This window comes from Natrix helvetica, assembly GCF_964273705.1.
Source record: "Natrix helvetica genome assembly, chromosome: W".
Lineage (NCBI taxonomy): Eukaryota > Metazoa > Chordata > Lepidosauria > Squamata > Natricidae > Natrix > Natrix helvetica.
In genome coordinates this window covers 14381253-14403584 of record NC_138555.1, presented here as the reverse complement: position 1 = coordinate 14403584, position 22332 = coordinate 14381253, and the positions used below count along the sequence as shown (strand labels likewise).

At 43.4% G+C, this 22332-nt stretch overlaps 1 protein-coding gene across 1 annotated transcript in view; it reads right to left on the bottom strand.

Annotated features, from left to right (window-relative positions):
- Positions 1–1177: 1177 nt before the first annotated feature.
- Positions 1178–22332, bottom strand: part of LOC309400487 (syntaxin-1B-like) — a gene marked incomplete at its 3' end in the record, with an annotated part of 213432 nt that continues 192277 nt past the window's right edge. Inside the window, exons 6-10 of the mRNA XM_081969010.1 lie at positions 10738–10846; positions 5404–5477; positions 4345–4482; positions 1921–2031; positions 1178–1258 (exon numbers count right to left, since the gene is read on the bottom strand). Coding sequence (XP_081825136.1) covers positions 1178–1258; positions 1921–2031; positions 4345–4482; positions 5404–5477; positions 10738–10846 — 513 coding nt within the window. The remainder of the gene's footprint in view (positions 1259–1920; positions 2032–4344; positions 4483–5403; positions 5478–10737; positions 10847–22332) is intronic.

Sequence of the window (22332 nt, the reverse complement as noted above, 5' to 3'; positions counted from 1 at the left end):
TTCGAAGTCTCATCAGGCTTAGCTAGCCCTGGAGCTAATGCAGATTTCTGCCAAGGGAAGGAGATGAGGCTGGTTAAAGTAGGGTAGCAAAATCTGCATATGGAGGAGGGTGCAGCAGGTGAGTAGACTGTTTACTGAGAACTGACTAATTTTTTTTCCAGGTACCTACGAATGAAAACATTGACATTTCTGAACAGTCTGAATTTTTTAAAAACAAAGAAACAAACAAACAAAACCTCTTTTGGGAAATCATGTGCTATGTTGCCCTAAGGGCTGCCAGCACACAGTTTTTCCCATTTCGTTTATGGAAAGAGAAAGATCAGTATTGGTTGATGGTATGGATAACCCTTTCTTTTCCCTCAGCAAGGACTGGTGATCTGAGCAATTCGCTACTGCTATGTGACATTTAAATGATGGGGGGGGGGGGGGATGTACTACGTTGTGGCCCTAAACTAGTGCTTGATATACCAGCTTGAGTACTAAAGTATTTCACATTTTTCTCCTACCTCTCTGTATTGTAAATGATGGCCTGACAAAGATGAATGCTTGATTCATAGCTATGCTCTCTCCCAAGCTACGTAGGAAAAGAGGACCATGAGCCATTCCTTCCAACAGGTTTAACCCCTGAGATGAAAGGGGAGAAAAGTCTGTGGGGCAGGCAGGAATCACACAGTTTGGACTATGGTGCCGTGGGAAGGACAGCATGACAACAAGGCCCCTGGATGAGGCCCAGTATACCTGGATATTCTGGGTGGTACCCTGGGGCCCAGCAAATGAGTAAAAATGGATGAAGAGATGGATGCCGAACAACAAACTTAGATTTGCTGACCCAATAAAGTTGTTTTTATCTATAGGTAGCTGGAACATGTGCTGTTATATCCACTGCACGTACAATTCTATATAATTATAATTATAATTATAATTATAATTATAATTATAATTATAATTATAATTATAATTATAATTATAATTATAATTATAATTATAATTATAATTATAATTATAATTATAATTATAATTATAATTATAATTATAATTATAATTATAATTATAATTATAATCATTATAATTATTATTATTATTATTATTATTATTATTGATAATAATAATAATAATAATAATAATAATAATAATAATAATAATAATAATAATAATAATAATAATAATTTGCTTTAATTTACAACCCAAGAGTGCCCCCGATGGAGGAGGCCAGTACTATACCAAGAACCACACAACAAATTATAATCATTATTTTCTTCTACATTACCCAAGAAAATCCACGGAGCAAGACAGAGAAAGAGAACAGAAGGGAAGAGAGAGAGAGAGAAAGACAGAGAGGGACAGAGAGAGACAAAGGGGAAAAAAGACAAAGTATTAGTAATGCTTGGGATAAAATCTATGAAGATTGACCTCCAAAAGGTGTTCCATCATGCTACTATGACAGACTCACCATTTGAAACCTAGAGGTTGGCACATAAAAACAACCTGGTAAACCATAGGAAGAAAATACTTTCATTTGAGCAGATTCCTGCCTTGTATTTTATCATCTACAATTTGTAAGTTGTAAGTAAGCAAACAACAGACCAACCCATTCTCTTTCTCCTCACCTTACATGGCTTAGTGCTCTAGTGGTCTGCAGAACAATTCATTCCCAAGATATAAAAAAGTGAATATTTCTCCCTGTATGTATTCCATACCAAGGTCCACTGGATCCAAGCCTCTTTGCTTTTCATATTATTCCTTTTTTCCCATTTCCTTGTCCTTCTTTGATCTCCTGTTCTTTCCTTAACTTTTTAGCCCTCCCATCTGTATTATCTCCAGACCACACCTTTCTAAGTAAGTGAAAGTACCGTCCCCTTTTCCGACTACCCAAATTCCCAAATTCTTTGCTTCTTCCAATAACCAGGCCCACTTACTCACCCTTCGAGCCTTGCTCTGGTATTTTACAGCTTTCTTGGTGTCAGAGACAGCTCTTTCCACATAATCCACAGAGTGCTCAACATTGTACTCGATGCGGTCAATCATCTCACCCTGAAATGAGGGGAAAAGCAGTCAAGGGAGGACCAGTTGTACGCTCAAGTTTGGGTGGGTTGATATTCTCAACAAATCATAGGAACAGCCTACAAAACATTATCTTAAGGACACTAAGGCTAAAGTCTAGTGGTAAACCATCCCTCAGCTTGACAGCCAACTGGGAATATGAATCTATGGAAGGCCAATCCTTTCTGTAAGGTTTTATTTATTCTTATTTATTCACTGAATAAATAAATGTAATTTGTAGTTCACTGTTGTTCAGGGATGTCCCAAAGGTGCTTTTTTCGAAAGGCAACTGGACTTTCTTGTTTTTTTTCTTTGAAAATATTCCACTTCTCATCCAAGAGGCTTCTTCAGTTCTGCCACCTTTGGGACAATCATGACCTGGATGATTGAGAATCTCCATAGACATTGTATTCATGGCGTTTATCTGTTATGCTGGTTTAGTGGCTTTGCTTCATACATGTTATATTTGAGGCCAAAAGGACACAGGCATTTTGTGCTGGAACCACTCTCTCTCTCTCTCTCTCTCCCTCCCTCCCTCCCTCCCTCCCTCCCTCCCTCTCTCCCTCTCTCTCTCCCCTCTCTCTCCCCTCTCCCTCCCTCCCTCCTTCTCTCCTCTCTCTTCTCTCTCTCTCCTCTCTCTCTCTTCTCAGCACTAGCTAGTTGCAGACCTCCCCACTCATCAGAGAACTGAAAGCAGAGCTTTCTAGCATGTGTGAGGGGAGGGGGGGGGGGGAGAAAGAGGAACATTGCTTCCAGGAAGGGTTGAATTCTGGGAAGTGAAGAGATGTTGATGGTTATGACTCCAAACCACAATCCCACAGTGAATTTTTTCTGTACTGGTTTTGGCTGACAGGGGTGGAGGAGGAATAACTGCAGTCCCCAGTGACTCCATTGTCATTCTTTGTCTCATCACATGTGTGAGGAATTTGCAAATGAATGTTGTTCTGCATATTTCTTCAAAATCTTCCATCTATTCCCTGTCACTCTGCTCACCAAGGGCACCTTATTCTGTACTCATCTATAATGCTTACTCCTCACTAAGCTCTGTGTGTATGTTTTTGGAGTTCTACAAATTGATGAATGCTTTCCAAACCTGCTAATAACATTCCATGCATACAGATAATAAAATTTTGGACACATAAGGATCAGAAATTTTTGCAAACTTCCCCCACTTACAGTAGAAGTGGCCACAGAAGAGTGGGTGGTCAGTGTATCAATCCCTCACATATAGATTTGAAATACAGGCAGTCCTCAACTGACCATTTATTTAGCGACTGTTCCAAGTTACAACAGCACTGTGATTTACCTAATTTTAATTACAAATGATTTACGACTGTTTTTCACACTTACAACTGTTGTAGCATCCCCATGGTCACATGATCAAAATTAGTGTGCTTGGCAATTGGCATATATTTATGACACTTGCACTGTCCCTGGGTCTTATAATCACCATTTATAACCTTTCCATCGGCTTCAGACAATCAAAGTCAATGGAGGAAGTCAGATTTGCTTGAAGATTGCATGACTTGTTTAAAACAACTGCAGTGATTCACTTGACAACTGTGGCAAAAATTGTCATAAAATGAGGCACACTTCACATAACAACTGCCTTATTTAGCAATAAGAATTTTGGGCTCAATTGCAGTCATAGGTCAAGGACTACCTGTATGTATCCTACACTCCTGGAACAGCTTAGCAAAAACATAGAGTTAAAAATATGAGCATGAATTAGATTACAAAAAGACAAAATTAAATAAAATAATAGGAGAAGAAAAAAATCCAAATCAACAAGAACAATATTTTAAAAGTGTTCAAATGATTTTTAAGAAGTAGTGCTTAAAGAGCTCCTTAACATAACCTAATTTTTTAAGTTAACATTAAGTAAAGTTAAAGAACCTTGGTTCTTTAAAACATAAACATATAAAGATTATAGTTTTGGCTTTTGGCCTGGTGGCAAAAAAAAAAAAATCACTGGTGGGTCCCACTAATGATAAAAACTGACCCACTATTTGCCAATACCTGATTTCCAAGAGGGGGCATTAGCCTTAGAAACAGATCTCAGTGCAATGCAGGAGATACCTGGCTACATTATTGTGCAGGATTTTAAAGGAATAGCCTGGCATTAGGCGACCTGTAGGGAACAAAGAATTCTTGGAGTGTTTCTGAAGTTATTTGGTCTAATCTCTTGTTCTGTCCTCTCTTCCCCAGTTTCCACCAGTCTTTTGAACAAACTGAGAAGTCCAGGTGAGCTTGAAAGATAACCTGACATTGCCATCCAGCTCTTTCTACCTTTGCCTTCTGTACCTGACTCTCAACCAACATAGCCATGTCCACAAACATGTCATGGAGCTCCCGAATGCTGGTTTCCAGTTTGATGATCTCGTTATGCCGGGTTTCAATCTCATTCAGGGCCTGCTTCGTCATCTGTGAGTCCATTTTGATCTGAAAAAACACACACCGTGTGGGGCATGATTAGAAGACAGGAGAGAATCTAGCAGTGAGTATCAATCCAACAATTGCTGCTGCCTACTATCCTCTCTATCTGTCATTCCTTTGGTTAGTAATTTGGAACAATGAAAGCTGACATGGACACCAGGAAGAAGGAGGAGGAGGAGGAGGAGGAGGAGGAGGAGGAGGAGGAGGAGGAGGAGAAGAAGAAGAAGAAGAAGAAGAAGAAGAAGAAGAAGAAGAAGAAGAAGAAGAAGAAGAAGAAGAAGAAGAAGAAGAAGAAGAAGAAGAAGAAGAAGTTGTTCTAATAGGCAGATGGTGGGATATTCTGGCAACTGGATTCAAAGGAAAGGTTTCTTTCCATCCCTCAAACAATAAAACCAGGGGTCATCCAAGAAGGAAGAGTGGACAGAACTGACAAGAGAAAACACTTCTTGCACAGCATGTAATTTGCCTATGGGAGTCATTACCACAAGATGTGGTGAAGGTCACAAATTTGGGAGGCTTTCAAAGAAGACTGGGTAAGCTTATGGGGAAAAGGTCAGTCAAGGGCTGTTGGTCTTGGAGATTTAACACTAGCCCTGGATTAGGGACACAATGGCTCCACGTTGCAGGAGGAGAAGGATGGGAGAGGACATGTCTCCATATCCTGATTGTAAGGACCTGTGGTTGGCTAATGGAAGAAACAAAATACTGTGCTATGATGGGCCTTAACCTGATCCAGTAGAGCTATTCTTACATCCTTATTCATAGTGTCTACAAATTCATTGAGAGCTTGCTATGGCAGCCACCTTTCAACCATGGGAGATCCCTCTTTGAAATGCTCAGCAACTCCACATGCTTCCCAAGCTGCATTCTACCTGTTCTATTAACTCCAAGAGAACAAAGAAGCCAACTGAGGCCCCAGATACATACATCGTCAGTGAAAATCGCCAACCTTCCACTCTCTAGCATGTCTTCTAACTCTTCATTGGTTGTTGTCCTGCCAGCTGCAAGACGGAAAAACAGAGCCATGAGGAACAACTGTATGGTGTGATATAGCACTCATAGGATCCAGCTTGCTTCTGGGCTAATTCCCAAACTGCCTTGCCTCCCCCTCTGGTTAAGGAGGAAATGCCTGAATTTGTGTTTCATTCTGCTTGTTTCTAAGGTGTTTAAAACCGTCACTTCTAAAAGGGAGCTTCCCATCAATGACTAGTACAAGTGGAAACTATGCTGCTGTGAAGTGACATAGGAACAACATCTCATTTGGACCACCTTCTCCTTAATTCTGCCTGACTCAGAAGATTTTGCAGAAGGGGCTCACCTTAGGTCCCTTCACTTAGATTCCACCAACTGCAGGGTTTGGGTGAAGGCATTTTCAAATGCCGTCTACCTTCTTTGGAGCAGCATTCCTTCTGAGCTCTAGATGGCACCAAATCTGCTGGGTTTCAAAAGACCATCAACATTGCAAACATTTCATTACCTGACAAGGTAACATTATCAGTGCTAGTCAGTGTAGAGTTTGATTCCTGTTTATGTTTCTTTTTATGTATTTATATTTCATGTTTCTAAACTGCCCATCTCCCTCAAAAAGGGCCTCACTCGCTTATATACTCACTAACACTGATGATGTTGCCTAGTTTGGTAATGAAACGTCTGCAAGAAAACAACCAAACTCAGAGAGCACCAAGGACCCTATAGTTCAACTCTGAGCTACAAATATTATCTTCTGTAAGTTCCAGTCTGCACTTATTTATGTGCTTTTTTGTTTATTCATGTCAGGAGCAGAAATATATCCTAAATATAACTTCAAAAAAGCAAACTACGACCTCATAGCTGCCGACCTCTCATCTCTAGATTGGCAAATCCTATTCAATGACTACAATACTGCAGAAGACCATTATAACACTCTTTTACTCAAAGTCCAAAGAGTCATTAAACGATATGCACCTTTAGTAACACCCCAAGCCAAAAAAAAAAAAAAATTACCCATATCAATAAGAAAACGCCAATCCAAAAAGAAAGCCCTTTGGCAAAAAAAAAAAAAAAACCTGGCTACATAGCTAACTTCAAAAACTGATACAAAACCTTATGCTGCCAAATAAAAGCAGAATGTACCAATCACCACTGCAAACAGGAGGAAGAGCTGTTACACACGAAATCCACCTGAGCCTTCTATAATTTCGTAAACACCAAACTTAAGACTCAAAAACTATCCCACCTCTAAAAGGGCATAATGGGGAAGACTGCAACGATGAAGCCGTTGAGGCCAATCTCTTCAACACATTTTCCATTTCAGTCGTTGTCAACAGCAATGGCATCTCCCCCACATTTCCTAGTCATACCTCAACCAATTGCAACTATCTATGAAGTATCTTTTAGAACCAGCTCATTGCCTGACCTATGGTCAGTAGCAACCAGGGGTGGGTTGCTCCTGGTTTTAACCGGTACGGTAGAAGAGGTTCCTAAAATCTACTGTACCTTTTAGAACCCGTTCCTCTGGTGGGACAGTACCGGAACTCCTGCCCCACCGGCCCTCACTCACTCCCCCACCCGTCCGGTTGCCGCTCGTTAGCTTGCTCGCCCCACCCATTCCGTCGCTGCTCACTCGCTGCCCCGCCCCTCCGCACCATGCTAGCCCCGCCCGCCGCTCACTGATTGGCTGGCTCACCAATCGCCCCGCCCGCCTCTAAGAGCCCGATTAAAACTGCAGCGCGAACAGCCGCCTTACCTCTTTTCGCAAGCAGCTGTTGCGTCATCGCTTGCTGATCGGGTCCTCGCTTCGCCTTCCCTGCTGCTGTTGCTGCTTCCCTCAGGTAAGCGACTAATTGCGAGGGGAGGCGGCAGCGGCGGGCTGGCATACACCATGTGGCTGAAAGGAGGTGGGGAGATGGTGGGGGCGGGGGGAGGCTAGGGTACACCAGCCCACGGCTTTCATGAAGGAAGTCCTTCCTTTGCGAAAGCCACAGGCTGGCATACCCCACGTGGCTGAAAGGAGGTGGAGGGGTGGGCGGTGGCAGCAGGAGGCTAGGGTACGCCAGCCCACTGCTTTCGCGAAGGAAGGCCTTCCTTTGTGAAAGCCACGGGCTGACGTACACAGTGTGGCTGAAAGAAGGGAGGGCGGCGGTGGGGGCGGTAGGCTAGGGTATGCCAGCCTGCGGCTTTGGCGAAGGAAGGCCTTCCTGCATGAGGTGGGGGTGAGTGGCGGTGGGGGGAAGCCAGCTGGAGCGACCTGCCGTGTCTCTTCACTCTGGGCGAGTCCGGGGATCCTTTGGCGGTGGGCCTACCTGACTAGGTTGTCCCTTTGTCCCTCCAGTCCAGCTTACCTGCTGCCTCGTCATCTGCCTGCTCCCTGCATCCATCGCATCGGAGAGCTGCTGATTCTTCCTGCTGGTAAGTGACCCGTTTTTTTTTTTCCTTTATGCTTTTAATGTTTTTTTAAAAGAATATTTTATTTATTGTTTATAGAATATTTTTAAATAGTTTTTTAAAATTTATTGTTGATAGAATATTTTTGTAAGTGGTTTCTTTAAATGTATTGTGTATAGAATATTTTTAAATGGTTTTTTAAAATTTATTTTTGATAGAATATTTTTTTAATGGTCTTTTTAAATTTTAAAATTTCTGTGAGCTTCCTGGCACTGTCCTTTATAACTTCCCACAATGCCTTGATGGCTTTTATTCCAGTGGTTTTGTCTTTCCTGTCCTTAGGGTTACAGAAAAAACTGGTTTCATCTACAGTCTTTTGGGGGAAAACTGCTACTCTTTTGGTTTTTTCCTGGCACTGTCATAGTTTGTGTTTGTGGGTATGTAATGTCCCACAGTTATCTACACATTAATAATGATCAAGTACTAATAATATTTCCTTATACATTTTAGTAACCTTTCCTTACATAATTGGTGTTTTCTTTCATACATTTAGATTTCTAATTTCTTTTTCTGTTAGTTAGCCATTGATAAAACAAACCCCACGTGAAAAAATATTCGAAGCCGCCTTGATTTTAATTGTCAATTTATTCATTCCTGCACATTCTAATATTTATTCATTTTCATATCTTAGTTTTTCCACTGTTGTGCAAACAGAATTCCAGCAGCTGTTAACATGTGTAAAATTAAATATGTATTGCATTCCGTTTGAAATACCCAACCAAATATTTCTGGCTTTAAATCCATATCTTGCTTATCTAGCCTTGCTAGATCTAGCATATCTAGCAAGGGTGATGTAGAAGACTGGCAAGGACAGTCATCTTCCTTCTGTAAGTAGCTCTTTTATTGTTTTGTGTACTTATTTTAATCTTATTTAAGTAGTAAGTGCACAAAATAATAAATTTCCTTTTTTATATCTTCCTTTTGTAAATCATTCATTGGGGCAAAGAATTCAGTGACATTGTCTTGGCCACTCCCACCCGGTCACATGGCTGGCAAGCCACTCCCACCCAGTCACATGGCCGACAAGCTACTCCCACAAAGCAGGCCACACCTACAGGAGAGGTTCTAAAAAATTTTTGAAACCCACCACTGGTAGCAACGGTCATTCCTATTTTCAAAAAAGGAGAGCCCAGCCTAGTTGAGAATTACCGACCAATCTCCCTTTGCTGCATCTCCTGTAAAGTCATGGAATCCATCATAAACCAATCCACCACCCACCACTTAGAGACAAACAACCTACTCTCTAACAAGCAATTTGGTTTCAGGAAAAAATTGTCCTGTAATCTACAGCTCCTACACTGCAAAAACATTTGGACCACACAACTCAACCAGGGTAAAGCAATAGGTGCAATCTACATAGACTTCTGCAAAGTCTTTGATTCAGTGGTACATGACAAACTTCTGTTAAAACTAAGCTCCCATGGCATTTCTGGATCTTTGCACAAGTGGATAGCTGTGTTCCTATCAAACAGGCAACAAGTAGTCAAAATTGGAAGTGCAATATCAAACCCTGCACCAGTTAATAGTGGTGTCCCCCAAGGCAGCGTGTTAGGACCCACACTCTTTCTGCTTTACATAAACAACCTCTGTGATCATATTATAATCAGCTGCGTCCTCTTTGCCAACGATGTAAAACTATTTAACACCACAGACAATACTACCACCCTACAAAACGACCTTGACTATATATCTGGATTGTCGAACAATTGGCAACTGCAAATCTCTGCTAACAAATGCTCTGTCCTACACATTGGCAACAAAAACCAGAACACCAAATACAAGCTGGGTGGGTATGACCTAATAGTGACCCACACTCTGTCAAGGACCTAGGAGTATTCATCTTAAAAGATCTAAGCCCCAGAGCTCATTGTAACAACATTGCAGAAAAGGCATTAAGAGTTGTCAACCTTATTTTACGAAGTTTTTTCTCTGGTAACACTATACTGCTAACTAGGGCATACAAAACCTTTGATAAATCAATCGTTGAATACTGCTCACCTGCCTGGAATCCACACTATATATCGGACATTGATACAATAGATAGGGTCCAGAGGTATTTTACAAGAACAGTACTTAACTCATCTGCTCACAATAAAATACCTTATGCCACCAGGCTTGAAATTTTAGGCCTGGACAACCTCGAACTATGCCGCCTACGTTCCGACCTAAGCATAGTACACAAAATTATCTGCTATAATGTCCTACCTGTAAACGACTACTTCAACTTCAACCGCAATAATACACGGGCAAACAATAGATACAAACACAAAGTAAACCGCTCCAAACTCGATTGCAGAAAAGACGACTTCAGCAATAGAGCAATCAATGCCTGGAACACGCTACCTGATTCCGTTGTTAGTTCCTCAAACCCCCATATCTTTAACCTTAAACTGTCGACTGTGGACCTCACACATTTCCTAAGAGGTTGCTAAGGGGGCGTGCATAAGCGCACCAGTGTGCCTACCATCCCTGTCCTACTGTCCCCATTGATATGTACTCATTTTATGTGTTCATGCCCATGTTATACTTATTTATATCCATCTATTTGTACCAATCTCACGTGAAAATGCCCATATCTATACTAATACCTGTTACCTTGTACATGTTGACAAATAAATAAATAAAACATTTGTGTGCTGCTCTAATCTTTCTTACAACTAATGTCATAAAGGTTTCCCCCTCCCCTTCCAACCTGCATGATCCATCTCTTCTGGGGGAATGCATTTAATATTTTACCATTTAAGAAAAAAAAGGGAATTTTTTTAAGGCACTGCATTAGGACCCCCCCCCCCCACCTTTTTTTTTAAGCCAAAGATTTAGAAAGGTAAACAGACATACTTATCTCCAGCTGTCTCTGGATACGATCTTTGCATCGATCTCGATATTTAGACTGAGTTGTGTTGTATTCGGTCATCACCTCCACAAACTTGCGAGATAGGGTGGAATGCTAGGGAAGAAAATAAGGAGATGGTTACAGAGGAAAAGCATAGATAGATGATTGATTGATTGATTGATAGATAGATAGATAGAGAGAGAGAGAGAGAGAGAGAGAGAGGGAGAGAGGGAGGGTTGGAGGGAGAGAGATAAAAAGATAGAGAGATATAACCCTGCTGAAGGTTAAAAAAACCACTCTTGTTCTCTGTTTCAAGGAATATTTGATTCCATTGAAACCTAAAGGAAGGGAACTGGGGTTTCTATTGTGTATCTTTTTGAGTCAAATTCTATGCCCCAAAGTATGATTAAGGTGTAAATCAGTAACCCGGTGATCAGGTTTTTTTTCTGTAAAAAAATATATCTTAATTTGAAAACCTGTTGCATCTATAGTGTTTAAGAGAGGAAAGGGGATAGGGCCAAAGCATGGAAATTGGTCTTAACTAAGCAAAGGAAGTTATTACAAAAACAAAACAAACAAAACAAAACAAAACCCACATATAGATTTAGTAGTTTCAAGGGTGAAGAAGAAAATTTCTATTAAGGAAAAAAAAAAAGTCCAGAATGTGGGGGGAGAGGGGGAGAGAAGGAGAGAGACCACATGTGTGGGATTACAGTTTCAGTGTTAAAGTGTAAAGATATTTAATTTAATAGCTGGAACAGTAAAGTTTATTCTGTAATGGGCCACAACACACAGTTGTAGTTGATTGGTTGGAGAGTGCGGGCTCCTGCATGAGGATGAAGTATGTGTTGGTTAGGCAGTGGTTGGTCAGATCTAGGATGTGCTTAGGGGGGTTGTATTTGTCCACAATGGACAAAGATACAAACAGATAGAAGGAGCACCTATGGGATCACCCCTCTCACCCGTCATCGCAAACCTATACATGGAAAATTTTGAAACCAATGCCTTAGATAAATCTGAACACAAACCCAAGCTCTGGCTTAGATATGTAGATGACACTTTCGTAATTTGGCCACACGTTAAGGAAAAACTGGACAACTTCCTCACACATCTCAACAGCCTACACCCCAAAATACAATTTACTATGGAAATAGAAGCTAACAACCAACTTCCCTTTCTGGATGCCCTAATCTACAAAAAACCCAATGGCTCCCTAGGACACACCATCTACTGGGAAAAAAACACACACCAACCTGTTGTGGCCCAGCAGGAGCCGTTGGAGCTGCAACCAGACTCCGACAGTGAGGGGCCTTCTGAGTCGGCTCTGGAAGGTGTGGGGGACCCTGGACAGGGTTCCGACTCCGAGCAGGGATCAGAGAGGCTGGTTGGCCACCAGGAGGCCCCTGAGGCATGGAGCAGTGGTGAAAGCCAAAGGGAGTGTGCTCCTGATGTCATGCCTTGGAGCAGTGGGGAGGAGACAAGGGAGTTGGTTTTGGACGCTTGGCAACGGAGGGCTGATAGATGTAGAGAACAACTGCACAGATACAGAAGATAATTGGACCCAGGTGGTTGTAATTAGGCTCCTCTCAAGATAGTATTTAAGGAGGAGTATTTCCTGGAGGCTGGTTGCAGAGTTCAACTTATCTACCAACGCTGGACAGGCGTTCTCATGCCTGTGTCTTATCTTGGAAGTCTGGATTGCTGCCAAGGTCTAGTCAGTGTGTTGATTTACTGTGAATAAATCTTCTAGCAGTATTCTTGTCTTGGAGTGCTTTGGTGTGCAAAGAGGGGGGGTCAGAACAGTTTGAACTCTGCCCCAAACAAAGCTCCATTAAGCTATAATGGAGCAACTACATGCTGAGAATGCCCAATTGGCAGTAGCTCAGCTTCAGGGGCCTGCCAACCCCCCCCCCCCCCCCCCCAGCCATGGAGGAAATGTCCGGTGGCTGTGCCAGACAAGTTTGATGGCAAACAAGCAATGTTTACAGCGTTCTTGGGACAATGCCATCTGTTTATCAGCTTGAGAGCGGAGGACTTTCCCACCAACCGGGTTAAGGTGGGATTTATTATTAGTTTGCTTTCAGGCACAGCAGCTCGTTGGGCTACCCTGTTGCTATCTCAGCCTAGCCCTCTGCTGGATGATTTCCAGGGCTTTTGTGATCATCTCAGGCTGATGTATGATGATCCCATCAAGGTGGAAACAGTCACCAGACTACTCAAAGCACTGCAGCAGGACCGTGGCTCCTTGCATAATTATGTCAGCGAATTCCGGCTGCTTAGTCAGGACTCAGCTTGGAATGAGCCAGCCCTCATGGACACTTTTCACGACGGGCTGTCAGATGACCTGCAGAATGAGCTGGTGCAGGTGGACAGGCCACTGACGTTCAACGCGTTGGTCCACATTTGCCTCCGGATAGACGCCCGGTTGCAGAGACGGGGGCCCTGCCGCACACCCCCGAGACCAGCAGGGTGCCGGTCCCTCAGGAGACTACAGTTGCACAGGAGGAGCCCATGGAGTTGGGTGCCGCCAAACCCCACTTGTCGCTTATGGAGATGGACAGATGGCGTGCAGGGGGGTTGTGTTTCTACTGTGGGGATCCTGGACACCTGGCTTTGGTTTGCCCCAAAAAGGGTAGGGCGGCTGCGTGGCCTGCGGCCTCCCCTCCAGCGATGGAACAATGTGTTGGGAAATGGGCGGAGCCCGATCTGAGGGATACTTTAGGTCGGGTGCACGCTGAAACAGAGGTGGATGGGCCTCCATGGCACATGATCTTAGCAGCACACATCCTCTTGTCGGGTAGTCCACAGGGTATTCAGGCCCATGCCTTGGTCGATTCCGGGGCTACCACAAACTTTATGGATGTGGAGTTTGCTACAAAGTACGACATCCCTCTGTGTCTGGTGGACCCACCGATGCAGGTCGAGACTATTGACGGTCGGGTGCTTCTGTCTGGGCCTATCAAGGCCGCCACGCAGCCCTTGCGCCTGGTCCTCGGGGAGCACTAGGAGGCCATCCAATTTTATGTTGCTTCGGGCCTGCATTTCCCCGTGGTATTGGGCTTGGCTTGGCTGCGAGCGCACAACCCTCAGATTTATTGGTCGCAGAACCTTATCACGTTCCCTTCCTTGCAATGTGTCAACCACACCTGTCACGTCTGCGCAGGCCATGTGTTCAGCTCGCCCAAGGTGGCCGTTCCGCCAGGTATAGCGGTGTTCGCGGACTTCTTCAGCGAGCAGGAGGCGAATCAACTGCCACCGCACCGGCCTTATGACTGTCCCATTGAACTGGTACCTGATACGAAGCTCCCTATGGGTCGCCTGTACTCCATGTCCGAGCTGGAGTTGGCCGCATTGCAGGACTTTCTAGACAAGAACCTTGCCCGGGGTTTTATCCGGCCCTTGTCTTCGCCACTGTCTGCCCCGGTTTTGTTCGTGAAAAAGAAGACCGGGCATCTGAGACTTTGTTGCGATTACCATCGCCTGAATTCCATCATGGTGTGTAACCGTTACCCACTGCCCCTGATTCCTGAGTTGTTGGAGCGGCTCTGGGAGGCGACAGTGTTTACAAAACTGGACTTGCATGGGGCTTATAACATGGTCTGAGTCAGGGCGGGGGATGAATGGAAGATGGCCATTGGCACCCAGTATGGACATTTCGAATACACGAATACATGCCATTTGGGTTGATCAATGCACCGGTAGTCTTCCAACACTTCATGAATGACATCTTCTGGGACCTCTTGGATCAGTTTGTCGTCATTTACCTGGACGACATCTTGATCTACTCCATGTCCCGGAAGGATCATCAGCAACATTTGCGCCTGGTCTTGCAACGACTCCGAGAGCATCATTTATTTGCAAAGCTGGAGAAGTGTCAGTTCTGGCAGACTACCATCGAGTTCCTGGGGCACCATATCTCCCCTGAGGGAGTTGCGATGGAGCTGGGCAAGGTGGAGACGTTGTGTAGTTGGCAACCTCCTCGACATATGAAGGATGTTCAGAGACTCCTCGGGTTTGCCAACTATTACCGGACCTTCATCCCCAGCTTTGCTTTCTTGACTGCACCCCTCACTCGGCTCCTGCAAAAGAAAGTGCCGTTTCGCTGGGGGCCCACGGAGCAACAGGCATTCGTGGTCCTGAAGCACGCCTTTAGGAAGGAGCTGATCCTGAAGCACCCTGATCCCCATCGTCCATTTGTGGTGGAGGCGGACGCATCTGACATCACGGTGGGTGTGGTGTTACTGCAGGCTCACGCCCCTGATGGTACCCTTTCCCCTTGCACTTATTACTCAATCCTTCCGAGCGCAATTACACCATCTGGGAGAAGGAGTTGTTGGCTATCAAGGTGGCGTTTGAGGCCTGGAGGCATCACCTGGAGGGGGCCAGGCATCAAGTCGAGGTCCGGACGGATCATAGAAATTTAGAGTTTCTGACAACGGCACGCAAGTTGAACCAGCACGAGATCCAGTGGTCTCTGTTCTTTGCCCGGTTCATCTTCAAAGTGACTTAAATTCCTAGTGCGCAAAATCAACGGGCGGATGCCCTGTCTAGAAAACCGGAGTACTCTGACCCTGCAGACTCGCTTCCACCCCGGACCGTTCTACCCATCGAATCCTTCGCTGCAGTTCATGAGCCCGTGGACTTATGGTCTCTGATACGGGATGCGCAGTGGGGCGACGAATGGGTAGAGCAATGGAGGGCAGAGGTAGGGCCGGCCTCCCCGTGGACATTCGACGATGACCTTTTGAGATACCGGGACCGGCTCTATGTGCCCACAGGGCCCCTCCGTGGACTTGTTCTCTCCCAGTGTCATGACAATCCAGCGGCGGGACATTTTGGCCTGTTCAAGACTTTAAACCTGGTCTCCTGTACTTTCTGGTGGCCCCGCTTGCAACACAACGTGCAGTTGTACATCACGTCGTGTGTGCAGTGTCGACAGGCCAAGTCAGCGACAGGAGCTCCTCCAGGCTTGTTGCAGCCAATGCCGACCCCAGACAGACAGACCCTGGGGAGCCGTGTCCATTGACTTCCTGACAGAGCTGCCTCCGTCTTCAGGTTTTACCACGGTCCTCGTGGTGGTGGACATGCTCGCCAAGATGACGCATTTCATCCCCTGTTGGAGAAGTGTTCTCGTGCCTGTGTCTTATCTTGGAAGTCTGGATTGCTGCCAAGGTCTAGTCAGTGTGTTAATTTACTGTGAATAAATTGTCTAGCAGTATTCCTTGTCTTGGAGTGCTTCGGTGTACGAAGAGGGGGGTCAGAACACCAACCGCTACTTAAACGCACAATCCCATCACCACCCTGCACAGGTTCACTCCGTAGCCAAGACCCTCATCTCCAGAACCAAACGCCTAGCTGACAAAGACCACCTGAAAACTGAATTACACACTCTCACAAACATATTAATTTCCAACGGATTCCAAAGAAACACAATTACCAACCTGTTGTGGCCCAGCCAGTGCCGCTGCCACCAGACTCCGAGAGTGATAGTCCATACGAGTCAGCTCCAGAGGAGATGGGCGATCCTGGACAGGATTCGGAGGCTGAGCAGGGATCCGAGAGTCTGGTCGGCCACCAGGTGGCGCCAGAGGCATGGAGCAGCGGTGAGAGCCAGAGGAGGAGGACTCCCGATGCCCTGCCTTGGAGCAGCGGGGAGGACTCATGTGACAGTGACTCAGAACTTAGCAGGGCGTTTCTAGATGCCCGTTTCCGGCGCACCCAGAGACGCAAGGAGCGTGGGCGTAATTATAGGCAGTAAAGAGCTCTCAGGTGCTGTTTGGGAGACGCCCTTTTTAGGTTATAAAAGGGTTGACTCTGGAGAGGCGCTGCGTAGCAGTCAACGAAGGACTTATGCCAGAAACTCTAGTCTGGGATCCTGGCAAGCTGGATAGCTGCTTTTGTGTTCTGTCCCTGTGAGTTTTGTCTTGGTGGCTTGCTGCCACGAAACCTCTTGTCTGTTCGTGTAATAAACCTTGTTCCCTTGTACTGTTCCGGAGTGTGTGTGCTGTGTGGGCAACGGAGGAAGGGGGGTCAGAACAGCAACCTAATCCAAAAGGAGACACCCCCCAAGAACCGAGACACAGAACAGTACAACGGCATCGCCCTCTTCCCTTACATCAAAGGCACCACAGATAAAATTAGCAAAATTCTCCACAAACACAATATCAAGACACTGACCAAAAAATAGCCAACATCTTAAGAAACCCCAAAGACAAGATCCAGCTAGAAAACCAAGGAGTCTATGAAATACCATGCAACATCTGCCCAGTCACATACGTTGGACAAACTAATAGGAGAATAAATGCACGCATCGCAGAACACAAGAATGCAGTCAGAAAAGAAGAAAAAACTTCCTCCCTCTTCCAGCACCTTAAAGCAACAGGACATGAAATTTATTTTGAAAGAACCAAATTAATCTCCCAAACTGAACACTTCAACAAGAGAATAATTATGGAAGCCATCGAACTAGAGAAACAACCCCACAACATGAAAAACATGACGATACCTCCTGCCTACCAGATATCTGGAAACTAGCCCTAGTCAACAAATGAGTCCCAGCCACGAAAACTGACACTGGACCTAGAACAACACAGGATGCAATGACCACTCACCCTCACCAGACTCAAACCCAAACCCATCCCATAGACCAAATGCAACCACCATCCAGAAGCCAAACCACGGCGGCATCACCAACTGCTGCACCCCCCTCCGACCCCCACACAAAGCAAACTGACACACGCCATGAACACATGGCCAGACCACAAACTCAGAGACAAACCAAAGCCCGGGATGTTACACCACATCCATCTGCTCAGGACATTACATCACAGAACTCAGGAGGTTATAACGCAAAGGCTCAGGATGTTACGATGCAGCCAACCAGCCAGGAGGTTGCAGCACAGAACTCAGGATATCACTACAATAGAGCTCAGGATGTCATCACACAGCCCATTACCCAGGTCGTTACAACACAAAAGAACAATAGGCACACAGCCAGTATCTCAGCCACACAGGATGTTACGAAACAGCCGACTAATCTGCAAACATCAACTCCATCAACTAATCAAGATGTTACAACACGGGAGGAGCCACGCGTCGCTGCGTTACCATGGATCTTCTGGTCACTCCAGATGATCCGTTGAAACCCGATCGTTTGGATGGTCCACTGGACCCAAGCTGTCCTGTAGAGACAGTGGGAGGTAAGGGGAAATTCCGGGGGACCCAGAGACACTCGCAAAGTCTCTGGAAACCCTGGGGAAACCCCTTTTTGCCAGCGATCAAGAGCCAGCCCCCAGGCTGCCGAAGTGGCTGACGGCTCCGCAAAGCAAGAGCAGGAGGAGAGAAGCATGCCGTGTTTTGGTGAGACTATTTGAAAAAAAAGGTTTTTTTTCATTTAAATTATACAGAGGACACCCTTAAATTGGAGACTAAAGGAAAATAGAAAACAACCGGAGACTTAGCGGCGGGTTTGAATAGAGTTAATTGAAACCATTTGGGCTTTTTTTTTCTTCCCTTTTTATCTATCGGAAGCCAGACCGGACTTTCATTACAGCTGTTACAATTGTAGTTGAAGCTTTCTCCTTATTTTTAACTTCCCTTTCTTTTTCTTTTTTTTTAAAGAGACCTCATTAGAGCCTTTTTTCTTTTACTTTATTCCTTTTAATGCCTAAAAGACTTTTTTTCTCTTTTTACTGAGTTTAACTTTTCCTTTTACTAAAGGCAGCGCTTTAAGGGGCTAGGGACTGGATACATTTTAACACTGCCACCCAGCGGACTTTGAAACATTGTTGCTAATTCCTACTGCTGGGACTATTTTGAGAAAACACCATTCATCCAAGGTCAAGACCTGATAAGAAGCAAAGAAACACAGCTGTTTATTGCAGGCTGTTTCTTGTGGAGCTTTAAGGTCTGGAAAGTTATCTTATCTTGGAAGACTTACAAGAGAAAACTGGAGTGACTTTGGAAACTACATCGAGTGTTTATACTATTCTGCTGGGGAAGTGATGATTTTTTTTTTCCTGGTTGGTGCATGTGCTGTTTGTCTCTTTTTTTCCTGAAGTCCTGAAGCCTGGAAGCGCTGAATAATTTTTTTCTTTTCTCTTTTTTTTTTTTCCTGGTCCTTAAATTTTTTCTTTTTTCCTTTTCTTTTTTTTTTGAAATAACAGAGACACAATTTTTTCTTTCTCTCCTCCCACTCCCCTCATCTACCCTCTTCCTTCTTATATGGATTGCCTTTTTTCTCTCTCTCTCTCTTTCTCTTTTTGCCCCTCTCCTTCTTCTACTTCTCTTTTATATTCTCTATTATATTTCCCATATCCTGTGCTCTCTACTTAAATCTTGATTTCTCCCCTTACTACTTTTATCTAACTACCATATACTCCTTTTCCCTTTTTCCTCCTCCCCTTTTCTTTTCTTCTCCCTATCTCCTTCTCCTAGTGTTAATTGCAATTGGACTGAACTACAAAACGAGGAAGAAGAAGAAGAAGAAGAAGAAGAAGAAGAAGAAGAGAGAATAAAATAGCAAGATGAGTAGAAAGCCAACACCAGTGGGCTCTACAACAACAACCCCTGCCTCCTCACCGGCAGGAGGACAAAGATCAATACAATCTATCATTCAACAGGAAAAAGAGAAGACTATATCTCTAGAGTCAATTATGCAATCAATACAGAAACTACAAACAAGCACTGATGAAAAATTGGATACACTGATAAAGAAAACGGGCAATATGGAAATGAAGATGGAGAACATAGAAAAAAAAACAGATGAAGCAGAGAGAAATATAAAAGATATACAACAGTGGGTCAAAAAACAAGAAGATGTTATGCAAAAAATTGCTGAAAGAGAGAAGCAGAGAGAGAAGAGGGATGAAGAATTTGATTCCAGATTGAGTGAAGTGGAAACAGAAAGCAGTGCAATAATTGGATTGGAGATGGAGCGCTCTGAATATTTTCTGAGGTTTCAAAATATAGTAGAAGAAAAGGGTGAAAATCTGCCACAAATAATATCTGAAATTCTCATAGAAATATCAGGGATACCTGAGGAGAAGATAATGGACGGGATAGATGAGATATTTCGAGTTAATACAAGATATGCAACGAGGAACTCCCTCCCAAGGGAGGTCCATGTAAGATTTACGAAAAAAGCATTAAAACTACAAATCCTGCAAAACACAAGAGATAAAAAACTGGAATACAAAGGCAAAGAGATTGCAATTCTAAAGCAAATACCAAGAAGGGTGAGAGAGAAGAGAAGAAAATACCAATTTTTGACCACAGTTCTACTTAAAATAGGAGTTAACTATAGATGGTTGATTCCGGAAGGCCTCATGTTTGTATGGAAAGGACAGAGATACAGAATTGATACAATTGAGAAGGCAGAAGCTTTCTACACAGAACATTTGAGAGGAAAGGCAGAGAAGCCTGGAAACGAAGAGCTACCGGTGCAACTGCTGGATCTACCTATAATTGAAATTGAGAGGACAGAGGGTGCTGTAGGTGGAATTGACATTGAAGAAGGGGCTGTTAGGGGGGGGTAGAGATTAGAGCACAACGGGAACCAAGATCAACTAGAGCTATAAACCCTATATATAAAACATAAGGATGGAAGGAATAAAATTACTTTCAATTAATATAAATGGACTCAATTCGTCATATAAAAGAAGGAAAATATTTCATAAATTAGGAAAATTAAAATTAGACATAATTTGCCTACAAGAAGTACATATCCAGCAAAGAAACAGCCATCTATTAGTACAACCAAAGCTGGGGAAAATTTTTACTTCGTTAGCGGATTGTAAACAAAGAGGTGTGACTTTTTACATTAAAGATGAAATCTATACAGACGAAGATGGAATAATTTTAATGGTGGAAATAATGGACAATGCTAGGAAAATACTGCTAATTGGAATTTACGCACCTAATGAAAAACAAGATGACTTTTATAAAAAAATCCACAAGAAAATTTCTGATCTAGACTATGTTGATATTTGCATGATGGGAGACTTCAATGGTATTGTAGACCAGAACTTGGACTATAAAACCCACAAAACAACAAAACTAAATAGAAAAACACTCCCAAAGGCCTTCTTCAGGATGATGGATGAAATAAACCTAAAAGACGTTTGGAGAGAAAGGAACCCCACTAAAAAACAATACACCTTCTACTCAAATAGACACTCATCGCTCTCTAGAATTGACATGATATGGGCCTCAACAAATACATCCAACAGTGCACTAGACGTGGAGATTGAGTCAAACACCTGGGCGGACCACAATCCAACGACAATAGGTTGGAGACAACAAAGAATAAGATCTAGATGGACACTAAACAACAGGATATTGAAAGAGAAAGAATTTGTAAAGAAAATGGAAAAAGAATTGACTTTCTTCTTTAAAGAAAACAAAAAAGAAGATACGTCCTTACAGAATCTCTGGGATACAATGAAGGCCTTTTCTAGAGGTTTGATAATAGACTATGCAAGAAAGAGAAACTTAAAGAAAAGACAAGTGTCTAAGGATCTAGAAAAGGATTACAGCACACTGGAAAAAGAACTACAGAAATTTCCACAAAAGAAAGAGATTAAAATAAAGATGGACACAATAAAACACAAACTGGACCTACTGGAAAAGGAGGACTTGGCTCAAAAAATCAGAGGCGCTAAACAGAACTATTTTGAAAATGCAAATAAACCAGGCAGATGGCTGGCATATAAACTGAGAAAAGAAAGAGAGACCAAGAAAATATTACAACTAAGAGATGAACAAGGACAATTGCACTATGGAAATATGGAAAAAAAGAAAATTATACAAGATTACTATGCCAAGTTGTATGAACAAGAGAACATAAAAGAGGAAGAAGTGAAACAATATCTACAAAATGCCAAACTCCCCCAAATACCAAATGATACTAGAACTATACTTGAAGATAAAATAACAATGATGGAACTAACCGAGGCCATTAAAAGACAAAATAATGGGAAGGCCCCGGGACCGGATGGCCTCCCTGTGGAATTCTATAGAACACTAGAAAAATCTTTGGCCGTTCCATTACTAGAAGTCATGAATGAAGTAATGATTGAAAGCAAAATACCTAATTCATGGTTGGAGGCATATATTACATTGTTACCCAAAGAGGAGGCAGACCATACGCAAATTAAGAACTATAGACCTATTTCCTTGTTGAATTCAGATTATAAGCTATTTGCCTCCATACTGGCGGAGAGACTGAAAAAATACTTAAATGGGTTCATTCACTCGGACCAAAATGGCTTTTTACCAAAGAGGCAAATTAGAGACAACATAAGGACAATTCTGGATACCTTGGAATATTATCAGGTCCACTCTGGGAAGCAAATGGCTTTGATGTTTCTGGATGCACAGAAAGCCTTCGATAATGTGAACTGGATGTTTATGATACAACAAATGGAACAAATGAACTTTGGTAAGAACTTTATTCAAGCTGTACAAACGATTTACCACAAGCAAACAGCCAAGATAATGATAAATGGAGAACTGACGGATTCAATCGAAATTAAAAGAGGTACGAGACAAGGCTGTCCACTATCACCACTGCTTTTTGTTTTAACATTAGAAGTACTAAA